The sequence below is a fragment of the Oculina patagonica genome, chromosome 4 (genome assembly GCF_052425735.1).
Source record: "Oculina patagonica isolate OP01 chromosome 4, crgOcupat, whole genome shotgun sequence".
Taxonomy (NCBI): domain Eukaryota; kingdom Metazoa; phylum Cnidaria; class Anthozoa; order Scleractinia; family Oculinidae; genus Oculina; species Oculina patagonica.
The window spans coordinates 55,107,890-55,127,382 of record NC_135761.1 but is presented as its reverse complement, the minus strand read 5'-3'; the positions used below and the strand labels follow the sequence as shown (position 1 = coordinate 55,127,382).

The 19,493-nt window shown below is 40.2% G+C and overlaps 3 protein-coding genes and 1 non-coding gene across 5 annotated transcripts in view; 3 read left to right on the top strand and 1 right to left on the bottom strand.

The window, feature by feature from the left end:
* The first annotated feature begins 740 nt into the window (after nucleotides 1-740).
* LOC144650715 (uncharacterized) lies at nucleotides 741-3,324 on the top strand. The gene is made up of 2 exons (XM_078510452.1): nucleotides 741-892; nucleotides 2,063-3,324. Exons 1-2 carry the CDS (start codon nucleotides 844-846, stop codon nucleotides 2,581-2,583), a joined length of 570 nt encoding a protein of 189 aa, XP_078366578.1. The 5' UTR covers nucleotides 741-843; the 3' UTR covers nucleotides 2,584-3,324.
* A 3,035-nt stretch (nucleotides 3,325-6,359) lies between these two features.
* On the top strand, nucleotides 6,360-11,273 carry LOC144648863 (uncharacterized). The gene is made up of 2 exons (XM_078508309.1): nucleotides 6,360-6,511; nucleotides 10,653-11,273. The coding sequence occupies exons 1-2, from the start codon at nucleotides 6,463-6,465 to the stop codon at nucleotides 11,114-11,116; spliced, it is 513 nt and encodes a 170-aa protein (XP_078364435.1). The 5' UTR covers nucleotides 6,360-6,462; the 3' UTR covers nucleotides 11,117-11,273.
* Nucleotides 11,274-11,629: 356 nt separating this feature from the next.
* Nucleotides 11,630-11,702, top strand: Trnas-aga (transfer RNA serine (anticodon AGA)). Its single transcript has one exon. It is a non-coding gene; the product is annotated as a tRNA-Ser (tRNA).
* Nucleotides 11,703-13,775: 2,073 nt separating this feature from the next.
* Nucleotides 13,776-19,493, bottom strand: part of LOC144650738 (nck-associated protein 1 homolog) — a 33,591-nt gene continuing 27,873 nt past the window's right edge. The window contains exons 31-39 of one of the 2 annotated variants that reach the window (XR_013570182.1): nucleotides 19,129-19,212; nucleotides 18,740-18,821; nucleotides 17,961-18,004; nucleotides 17,549-17,618; nucleotides 16,897-17,006; nucleotides 16,412-16,498; nucleotides 15,666-15,758; nucleotides 14,604-15,077; nucleotides 13,776-14,565 (exon numbers count right to left, since the gene is read on the bottom strand). Coding sequence is in view for 1 of the 2 variants with exons in the window: in XM_078510478.1 (XP_078366604.1) it covers nucleotides 15,054-15,077; nucleotides 15,666-15,758; nucleotides 16,412-16,498; nucleotides 16,897-17,006; nucleotides 17,549-17,618; nucleotides 17,961-18,004; nucleotides 18,740-18,821; nucleotides 19,129-19,212 (594 nt within the window). In the remaining variant the exon portion in view is untranslated. Of the gene's footprint in view, nucleotides 15,078-15,665; nucleotides 15,759-16,411; nucleotides 16,499-16,896; nucleotides 17,007-17,548; nucleotides 17,619-17,960; nucleotides 18,005-18,739; nucleotides 18,822-19,128; nucleotides 19,213-19,493 lie in introns of both variants that reach the window. The other variant, XM_078510478.1, reaches the window with a different exon arrangement.

Genomic DNA, 19,493 nt, shown 5'->3' with positions numbered 1-19,493 from the left:
AAAAATTCGAGCAGAGGGTTACACCTGCAAAAAAAATCCTGCACAAGCAATGGGCGTATTAAAATTCGTGCAAGCCGAAAATCCCCCCTCCCCACCCCATCACTTTTCTAATGCTCCGTCCCTTATAGGTGACTTCGGACATCAGAAGCATGCGACTTTGCTACACGGCTACCCCGATTGGAAGGCCTCACTGTGGAGAACAGCCGCTAGGCATGGGCGATTTAGGCAGGTCTAGGTTGTTTCTATTTTTTAGGATAACCTGACGAAATGGAATTTTGACTGTTACTTGAAACACGAAACCCCCGCGAGAAGAGTTAATTGCGGCCCAAGAAGTCCAAGAGAAGCCCGCAACCCTAATCCTGACAGTGACCAGCGGATTGTGTATAACGCGTGCGCGCTACGTATTCGTTCGTTCGTTTGTTCGCAACCTCTCCCCAGGGCCTTCTCGGTGACGAGAATCGTCGCCATTTTGAAAACTCGTCACCGAGAAGGCCCTGGGGACGAGGTTGGTTTGTTCGTTTAATCATTCAAAGTTTGCTGCCAAGCAAGACATGTGATAGGAGCAATTAAAATGATCAGCTTATCTTCCTCTTTATATATTACGTTACGCATCGTCCAATAAATACTTCGCATTAGCTCTTCTCATTTAAATGGTTTCCGCTCTCACCTGATTGGTCTAATATAAAAACATAAAACCTTGAGCACGTGATTGCGCCATTAGCTTCAGTATCAAAGTCTCAAGGTTCAAACATGAGTAGCCAGCGCCCTTCTATTCACTTCGGTCCAGTCATCACACTTGAATGTATTTAGGCTGAATTCTACGAAGTCTTTGATATATAGAAGATGAAATCCGTCATTTTTGCTATCGTGATATTGATTGGAAGTCAAGGTGGTAAGTGAACATATTTTTTTAACGCACGGCAAGGAATACGCATTTTTGACTGACTTTGTGTAAGACCCCTCCTTTGTTGAGACTTTCGCTAACGAGCTTTCAAATATGGCACCCTTAGCTTTGTTCTGTTTTGTAAAATCTATTTGTCGTTCGCCTAGCTACTCTTTTCAGGAGCTTGAACATCGCGAATGACTTGCAACAAAACAAATCTCCGAGAACGGAAGCCTCGTGGTCAAATATCGTTATTATTATAAATAGCCCGGTTTAAGTTTCGGTTTGCCAATTCCTTTAAAATGAAAAATTTGCGCGTTTTGATCAATTGTGTCCGGACTAGCACAAAGAAAATAAACTTCCTCGAAAATAAAGCTTTACCCAGCGAAAAATGTAAGAAACTGACTTCATGTATGAGATGATGACAACTCTTAAAAACATCTTGCAATGACAACAACAGAAAGTAAAAGGGATATTTTGTCTCTCTGATAACAAATGCGCTTTCGACAATGTTCCAAACCTCTGCACACCTTCAAGATGGAAGAAAAATTTTTTTAAACTATTTTGTTTATTTTTAAGTATCTACACCCCGAGTCATCGTTATTTCGAATAGGTTAGTCTTAACCGATCACCAAGGCCACATTCATTATTCATGTTTAGCTTTTAAAAAGCTTTCATATAACTGTCAGATGAAGAACCATGCCGTGCACATGCAAATTTATGTCGCGTGGAGGCCGTACATAATTTAATTTTATTACAACCGATTAGCAAACCAGCTGCGAGCGAATTTTTTTTTTGGTTCTCGTTTCATAGCGTCGAATGCGTTCGGCGCCGGCCGATTAGCGCGTTCTGTTTTTTTTCTTTTTGAAAGTAAAAAAGGTAAACCACTTTTATACATAAATGAGAAAATAAATAGATAAATGGGAAATGCAGTGGCATTTCCAAAGAATGGCTCTTCCTCCACTTCTCCGGATCGAATTATTTTCATTTATGAAAATTATAGCTGTAGGAGAGCGAAATCTTTTAGTAATACTATTCAGATTCCTCTTTCAAATTACCAGAAATTCATTCATATTTGTAATTAATTATAGACAGCTAAAATAATATGCTTGCCTACAGAAAAGGCACGCTTGTTTTTTTTTTTACAACTTGTTCTCATACATTGCTTTTTATCTACAGCGTTGGCACTAAAATGTTACCAATGCACGCCCAATTTCAGTAACATCAGCAGCGCCCTAAGCGTCTTGGGTGGCATGGGCAGCCTAGCAACTATATGCGGCAAACCTAATGTGTCCGTGGAATGCAGCGGCTCCGGGCAGGATTCTTGCGTTACCATCACTATCAAAGGCAAAGTACCAGTAATTGGCGAAGTCACGGTCTACTCACTCGACTGCGGTATGAAAGCGGCGTGTGGCGATATGTTCAAGAATATGACATGCAGTGGAATGAAGAACGCCACCGGACAATATGGTGCCGAGATCACGAGTTGCGATGTGTCGTGCTGCCAGGGTGATCTCTGCAATAAACCCGTTGTCTCCTCTCCGACTCCGGCAGGCACCACTGCGAGTCCCGCGGGAAAGACCACCGTCAAGTCATCTGCGAAAAGCATCAGTTTTGCGACAAGTTTCGCTATACTCGGGATCCTGGGTGCAATTTCTGTGGCATTTTTAAACCAGCTATCTGGCTTTATTTCACTTTGAGACTGTTTTGTTTTTAACTTAGCTTTCTTATCCGCTATGTATTACAGTCTTTGACTTGCCAGTAGTAAAACTTCCTAATTTACACTCGAAACTTTAAAACTCAATGATCAAGGATCCTCCATCATCAATCCGACGGGAGTGAGTATCAGTACAGGCCAAGGTTCGAGTGAACTAGACAAATTGAACTTTAAACGAGTGCAAACTGAGGCATCAGCCTTTTTTACTTTGCAATCTGTTTTCCACATTCTACTCACATTTCGTATGCTGGGGTCAGTTTTAAGACGCTCGCACTGATTTTCCATTGCAATTTAAACTGTACGAAACTTATCACATTCTTATTAGCCTTCCCTTCTTAACCAGGTTTAAATCCATTAAGTCTGGCAACAAAAGACACACCCCGCCCCTCTCCATGAAAAAACAAAGCATGTTTAAATCCTACGATTATATAAACTCTTTGATATAGAGCGGATACACTTGAGTGCCAAAAGTAATTCACATATGCTTTGATGTTTGCATTACTCGATGATTGATTAAGAAACTGGCGCCATCTTTTCATCCAGTTATTTGATTGGCTCACTGGATTGTCTGTGTCCTTTGTGATTGGCCAGGGTTTTTGATTTGGTTTTGGTTTTACGACACTCCATCGAAAAATTGCTCTATACCTAGTAGTGTCACGTGATTGATAAGTTGTAGTTACAGTTTATAAGCTTGAATAAATTGCCTAAATTAACTTATCTGTGATGGCATGCTTGATACTTCTCATGACAAATCAATTATCCGTTTCAACGATTGAAATGTTAATACTGCAAAATTCCAACAAGCCCTTCCGAAAATATGGCCACTCCAATTAAAGCCCACTGACCCCCAAACTCTCCCCAAAACAGCCGGACAAATTCGCTGGTGACTGATCCTATGACAGATTTTTTTTCCTATTCGAATCTACATTGGGTCCTGATATGAAAAGCGAAAAAAATCCTGTAGCGGTTTCCCTTCACCTTGTTTTTGCCGTTTAAAAACGTGAAATTTTACTTTCGGATGGGTCAAATACCGCGCCATGAGGGGGAACTGGGGAGAGCTGGGTTGCTACGTGTCACCGGGAACACATTTTTCTAAACGACTTTTAATTGTGGACTACGGAGATTGTGGACTCCCTAAAATATTTAACAACCAAGATATCTATGTCCATTTATTGGTCGAAAGTCGTTTAGAAAAATAAAAATAACATGTCAATGTGTTCCCAGTGACACGAAGCAAAACAGCTTGCCCCAGTTTCCCTCTTAGCGCGGTATTTGACCCAACCGGAAGTAAAATTTCACGTTTTTAAACGGCGAAAACGCGGTGAAGGAAAACCGCTACGGAAAATATTTTTTCGCTTTTCATATCAGATCCCAATGTAGATTCGAACAGGGAAATAAAAAAAATTGTCATAGACAACACTTGAAAATACAGATCATTTGTTACAGTCACAGTGCCCAGTGCCTGCTAGGAGTCAAGAATGGTCCCTCGAAATGTCGCAATGCTCGCAATGCTCGCAAAATTTTAGTGGGTGCTCGTTTGCTCGTGCTCGCACATTTTTACAAGTGCTCGCATGCTCGGTTTAAAGTGGAGATAGGTTTTTGAAAAGTGCTCGTTGCTCGCAAGGCTTATTTTTGTCAATGCTTGTGCTCGCAAAGAAAAACGCTCTGCTCAAATGCTCGCAAAGACCATTTGATACTCCTCCTGTTATTGCACCCGAGCACATCGATATAGTTCAAGAAAGACTTCAATCAAGTTGATTTGCGCTTTTTGATTTTAAAAAGTCTTCAAGGAGAATAGTACGTAGATTTCTAAGAATATTTTCCAGTAAAACTTGTTGATTTAAGTTGAGTTCGCTGGATCAGAGTTAGTTGGATTGAAGGACTCATTTGTAAACCGCAATCAAACACAATCAATACGGACTAAAAGACTCGGTCACAACCGAGATTTGTCAGAGATGAGATAAATATAAACTGAGATCAGTTGTAAAAAAAAAATTAAAATGTAAAAAAAAAAGATTTTGCAAGACTTTTTGAGTACTGAGACTCGCAAGCCGTTTGCATCAACAGAGGTGAGAAAATTTTGCGGTATCTTGAATAAGTCATTTGTCGAGACGAAACTTGTGCTTCCGCTTCCAAGCCAAGAAGTCAGGTCTAGTGGTTTGGCAGTTTTTAAACAAACGTACGTTTTTACAAAAAAAAAGATTCATTATTCTTACATAAACGAATACGAGGGCTTGACTATAACTACTCAAACAGTGCTAGACACTATTCTCATCGTTTTCTTTGTTTACTTTTAGATGTTGTTTCACGGGTATAAAAGCACCATGAAGGATTACTTGAAGGTAAAAAGACCTTAACAGGAACATTTAAGATAATTTCACAAATTCAAGCCCAAGAGTTTTAAAGACTCAGAATACGGACGGTTAATAAAATTCAGCTAAAGAGGCAGGGTTGATAGGTTGGTCAAACGCGGGGGCAATGATAGCGGCAGAATATTTACTAAGCCGCACAAATAGTATACTTTTTAAATATGTAGACCATTTTAAACTATCCTTTTAGTTCCTCGCGTTGATCTAACTATGCAAAGGCAAACTTTCGCAAAAATGTAATCTTTAACAGATCACGTCCTGTAACCGCAGTGATTGACACCCGGAACATTCTGTTGACAGGCACACAGCGGTCAAACGCAGCGCGCGTGCGCAGTTCATGTGTAATTGCCGCCAAAATTTTCCATACAAAGTCTTAAATTTTCCGTAAACTTTTGCTTTAAACCCAAAAGTTAACGCCGTCCCTGGAAAGTTAAGGTTTATACGCCGCTTATGGATTGGAAATGAGTGTCCCAGCTTGAACTGTTCTTTCACCGTACTATTTCTTCAACAATTTCTTGCAAAAGTTTGCCCACTTTCAAGTCAAAAGTTCGAGGCGGCAAAGACCGGATGTGACGTCAACTTTTGCGTTTGACCGCTGTGAAGTTGACAGGAGTCTTCTGTCCAGTAATGTAGGGGGTCAGCGGTATCACCAGAGTGTGTGTAGAAAGCCAACATGTCCGTGTGATGGCTGTCGAGCCGGCTGCGAATAAAGTGTTGTGTTTGAGTTGAGTTTTCAAAAGTTGTACGTTGTCAACAATTCGCAGGCTCAGTGCATTTTCGGTGCTCTTAAGTTTGATCGTCGAGTTAAGAAACTACCATCGAGTTAAGGAACGTTAATAACACCGGGATAACACCCCGCTACAAACTGAATCAAATGATCAGCTTATCTTTCGCTTATTACGTTACGCATTGTCACAGAAAATTGGTTTCTGCTCTCACCTGATTGGTCTAATATAAAAACACAACTGACGTGATTACACAAGGTTAAACCACAGGCTCCCCAAGCTCAAAATACGTGGTGTGTGGGACAGCTTGTGTATATAGAGAATTATATGGAAAAGTCACTGATCGTAAAAAAAATTGTGTAAATAACTATCTAATTTGAAATAAAGTTTTCCTACCTCAAATGTGTCGTTTTCTTGTCCCTTGTGCCGATTTTGAAGCCATTCTGGCGCCGTTTAGTGAAGTTATTCTTCTCTCCCGTCTTACTTCACGCCCCAGAATGGCTTCAAAATCAGCACACGACACATTTGACGTAGGAAAAGTTATTTTCAAATTAGATAGTTATTTACACAATTTTTTTACGATCAGTGACTTTCCCATACAATTCTCTATATACACAAGCTGTCCCATACACCACGTATTTTGAGCTTGGGTAACCTGTGGTTAAACAATTTAAGCCAGCGCCTTTGTATTCACTAAGGTTGCGCCATCACACTTAAAGTCGTTACACGAATTTAGGTTAAATCTTCGAAGTTTTTGATATATAGAAGATGAAATCCGTCATTTTTGCTATCGTGATATTGATTGGAATTCAAGGTGGTAAGTGAGCAATTTATTTTCTTTTTATACGTACGGCAAAGAATACGCACTTCATTCGCGACATTTTTATCATTCGTTAAAGGCTGTATTTTGGCAGCGAAAAGCTTATATCTTTTAACACATGTTTAGCCAGTGACGCTTCAAACCCTTTATTAGGCGATAACATCGCCATGAGGCGTCGGTGGGACACGTCGATCTGTACTGAATCCTGTTGCGCTCGACCGACGAATAGAACCGAATGGGACTGAGAAACTAGCTACAGGATGTTACGCGAACAGAGATCAAGTTAACAAGAAATCGCCGCGAAAAACACGAAGCAAAATACTCCTAGAATGTTAGAAAGGACAAATCCAAAGTATAAACGAAAGAAGCAAATTATGTATTTGATGAGTTCTATTGAATTCAGTGGACAGATGATCACATCGCTACATTTTTTTAATGCAATGGGCCTGTTTCCTGCTGTTTGGTCGCTCTGCGTAAATAATTACGTGACAGCTCATGACCTTCGCATGTCGCACGCGAGAAGTGTCGTATATCAGATGTCACGCTTTAAGATAACGCAACTTTTTTCTGAGCAATCATTCAACACAGAGATTGTCAGCTTCTTTTATTTAGTATACGTTAATTTTTTGACAAATTTTCTGAAAATTATTGCGGGCCCAAGAGAGGCCCGCAACCCTAATCTTGACAGTGACCAGCGGATTGCGTATTACGCGTGCGCGCCACGTTTACAAAGGCTATCTGCAAACCGGAAGTTGAAAATTTTGTTCTTCCACTAAGAACGATCGGAATGCAAAAAATGTGTCAATCACGACAGTTTGTCGTAACACCGGAAGAGAAAAATCTTGTCTCCAAGAGCGATAAGAATGCGAAAAATGAGGCTTCTGTCGGAAGATTGCAGACATTATTACGTTTTGCAGACGTTGTTTTATATGTGTTGCTTTTCAGAAGATCTGCTGTGATTGTATAACAGATAAACTACGGCAAAGCGAATGATTCCAACAACGATTATTCTCGAGAAATTCCTTATAACACTGACAACAAAGCGAGTTTGCCGACGGAGGAAAATCACATCTCAATTCACACCACGTGCTCGACTACACTTCGCAAAACTGTCAATCAAAAAAACAACTCTGATTGGTTCGCGGCAATAGGAAACGTTAAAAAACATTCGTGACTTAAGCGTGACGCGTTACTCGACCTTACTCGGAATAATTTTCTTTTGTCCAGTGATTTATCGACACTGTCTGAAAAATTTAATATCGATTAACTTTGGCTTATTCACTATTGAAACATGGCAAACTTGTCAACATATGATTGGTAATATCAAACACGTAAGAAAATCATCATAATTTCGCACACATAGAGATACTGTTATTCTCGGTGGACAGACTCCCAATAAACAACCGCAGTTTATAAAAGAAATCTCAATTACCACAGTTATGCCAACTTCTGGAAAACTTCCCAAAAACTTCGACTTGAAGTAATTTTCCAAACTAACAAAAAACACTTCCCTCCCAGTACCTTCTCTTAACTGCATCGAGGCCCGCACTTTCTAACCTGTGGTTACCACTAGTTTTAGACCCCATTGGGCAACGTCATCGCCTCTGCATGCATTGCATGCCGTTTATTCACTATGCATGATGGATCCTGGCTACTTCCTCTTTTTTTAAGCAAAACTGTCGCGAAAACAACCCTTTTAATTACCGGGCCACTCTTAACTACAAATGTACGATATATAGAAAATGAAATCCGTCAATTTTTGCTATCGTGGTATTGATTGGAATTCAAGGCGGTGAGTGAACATTTTTTTTTTTCACACGCGACAAAGAATACGCATTTTTGACAATGACTTTGTGTAAGAACCTTGGTTCGTTGTGACTTTCGCTAACGAGCTTTCAAATATGGCACGCTTACCTTTGTTCTGTTTTTTAAAATCTGGTTGTCGTTCGCCTTAGTAGTTATTAATCTTTTCCAGGAGCTTTAAACATCGAGAGTGACTTGCAACAAAAGAAGTCTTGGAGAACGGAAGCCTCCCGGTCAAACATCTTTATTATTATTTAAGTTTCGGTTCACGAAAAATTCGCGCTCCTTGTTTTTGGAAATCGCACATCAAAAATAAACTTTCTCGAAAATAAGGATTTACCCAGCGAAAAATATAAGAAACTGACTTCATGTATAAGATGATGACAACTCTTAAAATTAAAGCATCTTGCAATAACAACAACAGAAAGTAAAAGGGATATTTTATCTCTTATAACAAATGCACTTTCGACAATGGTTTTGTAATAAGAACCGAAATATTTCACGAAAGCTCTCCAAATCTTCTACACCGACAAATCGTAATTTTCAAATAGGTTAGTATCAACCGGACACCAATGCCAAATTCATTTCAATTCTTGGTTAGATTTGCCGGGCGTCTGTAATTTGCATACTTTTCTTTATGCAAGGAATAAAGCAGACATCATAACAGCAACAAATCGTTGCTTAGTTCTTCTGTAACTGTAACTAACAAGTTTGAACTAGGGAAGCCGCACGCTAATCTCCTCATACTCTCGGACTAAAATTACTTCCCTGTTCTGGAAACTCGACGGTGGAATCATTTGAAAAGGTCGTTGACTTGACTTTCTACAAGGAATAAAGCAGGCATTTTAACAGCAACAGTATAGTTTCTTCTGTAACTGTGACTCTGACAAGTTTAAACTGGGGAAACCTTACGCTCATTCACTTATACTCTCGCCAGGCTAAAATTATTTTGCTGTTCTTGAAACTTGACAACGTGCACAGATTAACAGTGTCCGTAAAGCGGACACTATTAACGATGTATAAGAGTTTGTCACTCGGGACACAATTTAAAAGTGTCCATTGTCCATATCATAACGGGGGTCCGTAATAAGTGGGTTAATTTTAGAGAAAATATACGAGCTTCTCGTCGGGATAAACGAAACTGTTCGTTTTATTGGGGTATCCGTATTAAGCGGGTGTCCGTAGAGCGGGGTTCCACCGTAAATGAAAAAATAAATTAATGGAAACTTGCACTGGCATTTTCACATAGTGGCTCTTCATCCACTGTTACGTTCCCGATCGAATTAAAATTTAGAGGTGACTTGGTTGTTGTGGGGGGAGAAAAAACAGAGAAATCGTGCACGGAGAAAAAATCCGCGGAGCAAGGACCTGAACCAACAACAACTCAATACATTGTACTATGACGCCGGGTCTGAGAATCAAACCCAGGCCCCATTTGTGGGAGGCGAACGCTCTCGCCAATGCGGCATCCCTGATGCCAAATACTTTTATTTGACGTCACCTTCCTTTGTTTTTCATTTATGAAGATTATATCCGTTGGAAAGTGAAATCTTTTAATTAATATGGATTTAGATTTTCTATTTCAAATTACCAGAGATTTATTCACATTTGTTATTAATAATAGACGGCTAAAGTAGTACGCCTGCCTGCCGCAAAAGGTACGCTTGTTTTTTTGTTCCTTTTTAAATACCTATAAACAAAAGTTGCCTTGAAAAATAACATATTTGAACCTTTGCATATTCTGTGGATGAGAAAGTAGTTTTAGTAAGATAAAGTCTAATGCAATGGATTACAAATACTCTACACTTTTACTTTTTTTCTATCATTTGTCTAAAAACAACAGGTTGTGCTCCACACTGAGAACTGTTAGCATTCTTTTCAGGCTGTCTTACAGCTTGGTCAAACGGTTTTCAGCAAACGGTTCAAAACTCCAATTTTAAATCCAGCTATAAAACGGCAAATAACTTCACATGCAATACGTAACATCAAATAACAATTTTGTTACAGATACACATTGAAACAGGACTGAGTGATATTGTTAAAAATGTTTTAGGAACCTAAAAAACAAATCGTCAGTAACTGGGCGGAATCTAGTAAAACGTTCAGCACGCGCATTTTTCCCTTGGAGGGCGTAAGAGCACTTCCGTTGTATTACCGTCTGTCTGTCTGTCTGTCTGTCTGCCTGTCTGACTGACTGTGTCTGTCTGTTTGTCTATCTGTCTGTCTGTCTGACGGTCTGTCTGTCTGTCTGTCTGTCCGTCCGTCCGTCCGTGAATACCAGACAGAAATGGCTACATTTTACAACTTGTATTCATACATTGCTTTTTATCTACAGCGTTGGCACTAAAATGTTACCAGTGTACGCCCAACTTCAGCAACTTCAGCAGCGCCCTTATCGCCTTGGGTGGCATGGGCAGCCCAGCAATAATATGCGGCAAACCTACCGTGACCATGGAATGCAGTAAGCCCGGGCAGGATTCTTGCGGTACCATCAGTATCACAGCCAAAGTACCAGTTATTGGTGAAGTCACGGTCCACTCACTCGACTGCGCTGTGAAAGCGGCGTGTGGTGATATGTACAAGAATATGACATGCAGTGGTATGAAGAACGCCACCGCCCAATCTGGTGTTCAAATCACGAGTTGCGATATGTCGTGCTGCCAGGGTGATCTGTGTAACAAACCCTTAACTCCGAGCCCCGCAGGAAAGACCACCGTCAAGTCATCTGCGAAAAGCATCAGTTTTCCTATAAGTTGCGTCATATTCGGGATCCTGGGTGTAATTTCTGTGGCTTTTTAAACCAGCAGTTTTGCTTTATTTTACTTTGAGTCCTTCGAGACCGATTCGTTTTAACTAAGCTTTTTTATTCTCTATGTATTACAATTTTTGACTTACCAGTAGTAGCATTTTTTGAATTATTCTGAAAACTTCATGATTAAAACCCAACGTTCAAAGATCCTCCGTCACCAATCCGATGGGAGAGAATATCAGCATATGCTAAAGTTCAAATGAACTAGACAAAATGAATTTCTGACGAGCGCAAACTGAGGCATTTTTGACTGGAAACTAAGCGGTGGCCTTTCTACATTGCACTCTGGCCTCTGTATTCTACTACAGCCAAACGATGACTGGCACATATGACTCTTAACTGTATCACACAGTCACATTAAGGCATATCAAAGATGCGACCAACCAACCTACAGTTGGAGTCATATACAGTTAAGAGTCATATGTGCCAGTCATCGTTTGGCTGTGTGACCGCGTGATGCGGTTCCAGTCAAAAGCCCACATTTCACCCTTGCTCACCACAGAGTCCCAGTAGCTCAGTGGTAGAGCATCCGTTCTAGAACACGGAGGGTCGTGGGTTCAAATCCCACCTGGAACTCGGATTTTTTTTCCGAGTTCGATGCTATTTAAATCTTATTTAATATCTTTGTTACTCACTTTGGAGATTGTAAAACATCTCACTGAAAGACCCCGTGATTTAACTCTAAAGCATTCTCAAGAAAAATAGTCATACCTTGTAAAAATGTTTAAAACGCGCGCCATTTTGTTTTCAACTGGCGAGAAACGTCCGTTTTAACTGAAATGTAGACAATTTCAAATCCATTTTTCTCTGGCGGGGTCAGCTTGAGAGCTAAAGTTTTGATAGGTTTTTGTTAGCTGTGCTCAAACTGTTACCATGCTACGAGATCTCTTTGGTAACTTTTTTTTTGCCTGAATTGCTCGAATGTTTGGCGGAAACCATCTTAATACTGTAAGATTCCGGGGGCCCGGTTTTAAGTCCCGTTCTGACCACTACCAGGAGTTGTTGCACGGTAGACCCGAGTTCAACTCCTCAGCCGCGCTTGTAAATAGCGAACTAGCTCGCATTGCCAGTTGGGATTTTAAACCTTCTTATGTTTCATCATCATCATCGATCCTTTTCGCGCCATTGGACGCATAAGGCCTCTACAGTCTCTCCCCAGCGGGAGCGGTCTTGTGCCGCCTTCCGGATCCCATTCCAGGTCAGGTGCAGGGACTTAAGTTCTTTCTCGGCCGACCTTCGCCAAGTTGTTCTAGGCCTTCCCCGTCGAACAACCAATTCTGGTAATGGCCTTAGGCCCCAGAAGATGAGTGTCTATTAAACATTACATTATTATCATTATTAAGAGAGGGTTTCGGCTCACAAACTCCCTGGAGGTTTTGGTCAGCAAGCGTCATGCTACCATCCCTGGAATGGTCCTCCCTCTGGCGACCCACCATTTCCCACTGTAAAGTTTCTGTTTCGGTTTCTGTAGTCACATGTTGAGTCTGAGGGGGTGACTATCCCCCTGCAGACTTGCCATAGCCCCTATTTGCCAGCTTGTTCAGGGTTCCTGCCAGGCCTTCACAGCTACCGTAGCGGCCCCGGGACCTAAGTCCCACTGTACTTCACCCTGACAGGCAGTCCCCTACTCCACCGTTTCCCACCTCCCACGAACGAGGACGTTAGGGGTTGGTCTTTGGGAGGCCTTCTTATGTTTAATAAGTAATATTTGTTAAAAATATTTGAATGTTCGGCCTCATTAGCACATATGCTAAATCAGTTTCCGAGAGTAAACAAAATGTATTTTATCCCCTTTCCAAAAATATGGCCTCGCCGATGCAAGTCCTCCCCTCCCCACCCCACCCAAATATCAGACGCAGATTCCTTTCGATAGGACAATTCAGCAATATTCTAGGACTCGAGGTTCACACATAAACTTTTTTGAGACAAGGAAGAGGGTCCCAAAAAACACTCCCGAATGAGCGTTGTGCTACGTACTTACTTCACTTGTAAAATTCATTAAATATTCATGCGGGTGCAAACCAATCCCAGTACCATATTCAGATCACATGTACACAACTGTAAACCCCAATATAAATCAAACAATAGAATTAACTTTTGATACAAACTCCTGCTCAGCTAATTAGTATTCATTAACTTTTGATACAGATCTGTACTGATTCGCATAACAATACTTTGCATTCAATTAATTGTTTTCATTTCACAAGTAGAATAAAATATTCGCGTCCGATCTGTATGGGCGTTTACAATGGGCTCGCCTATCGGCTCGCCATTGTAAACGCCCATACAGATGTCCCGCTCATATTTTATCTACTACTTAAATCCCGTATCAGCAAATTGACTTTTTCTGACGTTGGAAATATTTTTTTCGATTTATACTATTCCCTTCGCGCAGCTGAAGAGAGACAAACTGCATTTACGTGGCGCTTTGTTTACCTAAAGTGATGTTTTGGTCCGCTAGTTATTCAACTTGTGTGGTATATACTTAAAAAATTATTCACCTCAGTGTCGGTGAATATGGTGGGTATTTACCAAGCAGCGAAGCGGCGAGGTAAATATCCACCACTGTTCACCTCGACTTCGGTGAATAATTGTTAACTATCAACACCCTTCTCATCTTTATGTGGCAAAATACTACAAGCTATCATGTCACTATAAAACCGTTACTGGCATTTTTTTTATTGAAAATACTATGGTTACCAGGTATATTTCAACATAGAGCTCTAAAAAACTTAATTTTACCATAAGACCACTTTTAAACCATATTCACAGAAACCTGTAATTGTTCAGCTCCATTTGATAAATGTGCTACTAAATTAGTTGGCTTTACCTAACTTTACAAGTATTACAAAATGAGAAGCGGGACTTTATTTCAGTTATGCTTATTGTTTTTGACAACGCTTGCGAACCGAACCAGGCCTCTCGTTCGACTCTCGTGCCGAGGAAACGAAGTAAGCCTTACAAGGATCAAAAGCCCAGGAACTGAGAGGTGTGTCTCAAAACGCACCTTCTGAGCACAAATACAGTTACACAACTTAGAAACATGGGGGAACGTTGTGATCATATCTCAAGCTAAATTTGTTTTGTTTATCTGAATTTCGTCTGAATGTGATTTCACAATAATAGATATTGCCACAAAATGACCATTAAAATGACGATCGAGAACATCCCTCTTAATACTATAAAGAATAAGTCAATTCACAGTTGTGAAAAACTTAAAACTGACTAACTCCTAGTCTTATCATTTCACACTATGACAAGACCACGAGGCTTCAGTGTTCAGTTCTTTAAGTGTAAGTGGTCAGGAATCACACCATCCACCCTCACCCCACCGTCCGTTTCTGCTATAATTACACCCTTATAAAAGTTAGCATAAATGTGAATGTTATCTGCGTGCATGGCGATTATTTTAAAATTCAGCGTCTATACATGTCTTATACTTCTAGTTGGTGTATTAAACCTCCCCCCCCCCCTAACCTTAGCCCTGATGTAAACATACAAATTCTCTTTACTGTTCTCCATACATTTCTTATAGTACCAGTTGGGAGACTTTGATGACGTATTATCCCTTAAAGCCCTGATGTCAACATACGAATTCTCCTTACTGGTCTTTATACATTTCTTATAGTGCCAGTTGGAAGACTTTGATGACGTATTAACCCCTTTAATCCCCTGATGTCAACATAAAAATTCTCTTTACTGGCCTCTATAAATTTCTTATAGTACTAGTTGGGAGAATTTGTATTAATATTTTGCAGAGAAATTAGACGGTGACCTACTGGGGAAAGGACTAACCGATGCCAGTTAGAATAAAAGCCAGATAATTAATTATAAAATCTTCAAGATGAACTTGTCTTCTTTCATTTTCATTTTTCATTTTCGTATTTCTCGGGTATTGGTGAAGAGAATCTCGTTCTTAATGTGCAGTTACAGCCAGACCTCAAGCTTTCTCTAGGAAAGAACAGCAGCAAAAAGCACATCAGAAACAAAATCAGTAATGGGGCCCCACAGGAGCCTATTACAAAGGAATCGCATCTTCATTAATTACAGCAAGTTGACCAATATATTAAAGGCAATATGCAACAGATATTAACAGATATTTGAACAGCCAAAATTTATATCTGTGTCGTAGGAAACTTAAAAATAATAGACCATTTTTATTAACAATTGCTATTTTAGAGCACTAAAACTGCATAAAAGCATGTTTGCCTGCGGGTGGCTCGGATGGAAATGGATTTCAATTTGAAAATGTAAGCCAAAGTCTTCAAGTTGTTTCCACGCGCCTTCAAAAAAAAATCGATATTTATAGCCGAAGTTTGATTTCTATCCCCAAATAAAGGTTATATCTTCTGTTTAATGTTCAAAGATAAATCCCAATGACATAGTCCCTTTAATTTTAAGCTTTTTTTGGCATGTTATTAGAAATGAGAAAAGGACATTTTTAAATGTAAAAATATGTATCTTGGAATTCTCCTAACATGCGTCAAGCATTTGTGTGAAGAGAAGTAGCAAGAATTTGTAAATTGATCTTCAACTCACCTTGTAGACCTCATGATAGGCGTTCCTCAGTAAAGCATACGGGAAACATGACTCCAACACGTCCATTGTCAGGTAAGGGGAGTCGTTAACAATCTGCGCATCAAGATAACGAAAACAAAAAAATTAAAACCAAGGAAACCAGAAGCTTTTGATTTGTGTTCACTTTTCTCTAATTGTACGTTTACCGGCAACAACTGACAAGAGCATCTTGTAGAAATCTTTTCCAAGAATCATATCTTTAAATGGCAAACTCGTTCTCCCAAAAGCGCAGTTCAGTCAGAACGCTATTTTACATGAAAAGTCATGCTTGGCAACTTTTCATAATCGTTTTTGTTGTTTTCCTCACATTCGAGCCAATCAAAGGGCCAGGAACCGCACTTCTACTTTTTGACACATTTTTGTCTGTTTTCCAAACTTTTCAGCCGATCAAACAACAGCATTTGCATGTTTATGGTGATTGGTTTGCCCACCAGACGCGTTTGGTTTTCGATTGCCAAGGAAAGAGGGAAAGCCAACAAAACTGTCACGAATTATAAAAGGGAAAAATTAACCGCAGTGTTACGTTAGGGGCAAAATCTCGACAGTCCGAAGCAAAACCGCGGAATTTGAAACAAAAAACCGGGTAATGCTGTGCAGACACGATCTCGTGACATCCTTAAAATATTACCTGGCGAGAAGTACAAGCAGACATTTGGCTGTTACACGAAAGAATTCACTAAAAACTTACAGGAGCCAGAAGTACTTACCATGTCTAACAGAAGGTACGTTGATTCACGAGCCTTTAAATCCTTCTCTGCCTCGATACCCAGTTTTAACAAACTGGAAGACGCGATCTAAAAGATAATTAACACAACGTTAGTGCTTTAGTGATATGGAGGGGAAATAAGTCGGAATCTTTAAACAATTACACCGATCTTCCGTAGGCGGACACACTTGGGAACAGAAAATGTGGCTGAATGGGAGAGGACTCAGGTTGTAAAAATGTGTTACTAAAGAGCACTAAAACCTCAAAAAGACCACTTTATTTCTTTATTTGTACCCCAACTAATACAAAAATAACACACCTCTCTATTACATCCCCCCATGCCCCCAGTCAAAAGATCTTTAAAAGAAACAAGGGGATTAATAGAGCTTCTACAAAAAGTTATTCAGTTTGCCTATTACTTGGCTTAAACAGGTACGGGGAGGGTACGAGTGGCTACTGTTGAGTAGTAGAAACCTCCTTACTCACCGCCAAAAATTCTCTAAGTCTATCCTCCACATTGTCTCCATTGTTAGCACACAGAGCGCCTGCTACGCGGTTGATGGCCGCTGCCATACAGTGGGCGTTGTTTTCGTGCGCTGGAAATGCAATGCCAGTGTTAACGATGCAACAAAATTCAACTGCGATGCACTTCTAAACAAAAGGAAACTTAAGAAAAATACTGTACTGAGGTAGAAATGGGACCAGATCTGATAAATAGTACACCAAGTTATAATGGAGACACTGGCCAGGGACAAGTGAGACGGATAATAACGTCAAAATTTCGCCCGATATTCAAGATTCACAAACTGTAATGTTGCTAACCCTTCGGCTACGATGGGCAATATTGACTCTATAACCGCTTATCTGCAAGAACACCGCTCTAATATTTCTTGAGAAACTCTTGATTCAGTGCTTTATCTTTTTGAGGAACGATTAATGACGCCATCACTTTCCTAATTTCCATAATACAAAAACGTAAATATGTCTAAAAGTAGAAACGATATTTCAAAACGGAAAACGCCATTCTTCTTTTTTTTTTTTGAAAAACCTTCAAAATAAGCAGCAATATTTTTTTTATTTCATATGCACTTTAAGGGCTTTGCACGTAAGACCCAAGTAAGGAAAGGCCCAATCAAACCTTCTAAGTCAGCATTGTATTCAGAGGCGTCTCTGTAGGCCAACGATGGGAGAGCGACAGCTACATACACCTATAACAAACAGCATCACAGAACTCAGTCAGATGAAAGCTTACTGCACATGGAAGGAGGATGAATTCCAATAAGATTGCCACTACAGAACGAATTTGTTACGTGAAAGTGAAAGCGGTTTCTACAACAAGCTGTAGAAATTTCCTTCTGTTTCTGCTCCGAGAGAGACGAGACGAAATCGCCCAAAACCGAAAGAAAAGGCAACATTTGTCTCACAGGGTACCTTAATACCGTCTTTTTATAAGTTTGAAGTCAACACTTTCAAAGCCAAAACAGCATTACAAAAAAGGAAAATCGATGTTTTTTCTTTACATTATTATTCCGTATTTTCTGAACACTCACTAGAAATAATGCCCAGATCAAAGAATCCTCTTCAGGCTTTTTTTCTGTAGAAACAGATAACAAAAAGAACACGTCATTAATCATAAAAAGCTGGCACAGTACTGGCATTCTATGCAAACGTTCTTTTGTGATGGGCGTTAAAAGCCGACAACCTCAACGATTCTTTTGGTGAAACATCTTACGGGAAGGCCTGGCCTGAAGTTTAACAAACTGCCGGTTACCGTCTGTCTAACTATAGTTTATTATATGGCTACAATAGTACGCGCGCTCTGATTGGCTGCTGAGCGGGCATTATTTTCTTGTAATGACCGGGCATTATGAAAAATTTTCTCGGCTCGGCGGTTTTTTGAGTTGTGAGTAAAAGCTACTAGCGCAATTGCGAGAACGACAATAAAATACCGACAAAATGTAACAACAACTGAAAGAAAAATATTAGCATACCGATACTTCTTTAGTATGAGCGACGAAGAGAGCCACAGAGAGCGAGAGCGAGTTTCACCTCGTTGTTTTTTAGATATTTCAGTTTAGAATAGCGCTAAAATAATAAATAACTTATTGACCTCGTCCGTTCGGTCATTACAGGGCAATCCCAGACCTCGGCCTTGATGTATTGACCTCGCTCTCGCTCGGTCAATACATCAAGGCCTCGGTCTGGGATTCCCCTGTAATGACCTCACTCTCGGTTAATAAGTAGTATTTAATATCGTTGATTTTTAAAGCTTACATCTGAGTACACTGTTGTGCAAATAGAGCTGTTGACATTTATCAAGCACACACACCTTTATGGCCACGAAGAGCCTGGCAGAGGACTGGGTCTACCTCACACTGCAAACCAGCTGATGTTGTCATTTCTTCAACAAGCTGAACAAGATAAAATATGCAAGGGAAAAAAATAACAATTTTACAACAACTGAGAAAATTCGCGCGCACTCATTGGTCGAAAGCTACGGTTGAGAGTATGGACCATAAAAACGACCTAGCTATAACCCAAAAAGGCACAAAAAAAAACTGTTAGAAAACTTGAGAAAATCTCGCCACTTTCCTAGAACACGGAAACGGGCGAGTTGTGAAACGTCAGTGGGACATTTTAAAGCACTCGTCGGCTTTAAGTGTTTTCGATAAAATTAGGAATCACTATATCAAACACTTCATCATCAGTGTCACTTACCGGCCGGTCGTTGTTGCCATGAGGGAAATGTTCTTTGAAGTCCACAATGGAGTTCATGAGAAATGGCACCCTCTTCTTCAGAACCTGTGCAAAATAAACAACCTTTTAACAAATTCATTAAGTGAAAGAAAATAAAAGTATACAATTTAAAATGGTTGTTGGTAAAGACGTATTTAATGTCTGTCTGTCTGTGTATCTGTCCGTCCATCCGTCGGTCTGTCTGTCTGTTTGTCCGTCCGTCCTTCTGTCTATCCGTCTGTCTGTCTGTCTGTCTGTCTGTCTGTCTGTCTGTCTGTCTGTCTGTGTGTCTGCCTGCCTGCCTGTCCGTCCGTCCGTCCGTCTGTCTGAAGAACGCGATTTCACTT

What these genes read in the sequence shown, in the direction of transcription:
- LOC144650715 (XM_078510452.1), top strand. Translation starts at nt 844, where the DNA reads ATGAAATCCGTCATTTTTGCTATCGTGATATTGATTGGAAGTCAAGGT. An exon ending in ATTGATTGGAAGTCAAGGTG is followed by an intron (nt 893 to 2,062) that starts GTAAGTGAACAT and finishes TTTTATCTACAG; the next exon opens with CGTTGGCACTAAAATGTTAC.
- LOC144648863 (XM_078508309.1), top strand. Translation starts at nt 6,463, where the DNA reads ATGAAATCCGTCATTTTTGCTATCGTGATATTGATTGGAATTCAAGGT. An exon ending in ATTGATTGGAATTCAAGGTG is followed by an intron (nt 6,512 to 10,652) that starts GTAAGTGAGCAA and finishes TTTTATCTACAG; the next exon opens with CGTTGGCACTAAAATGTTAC.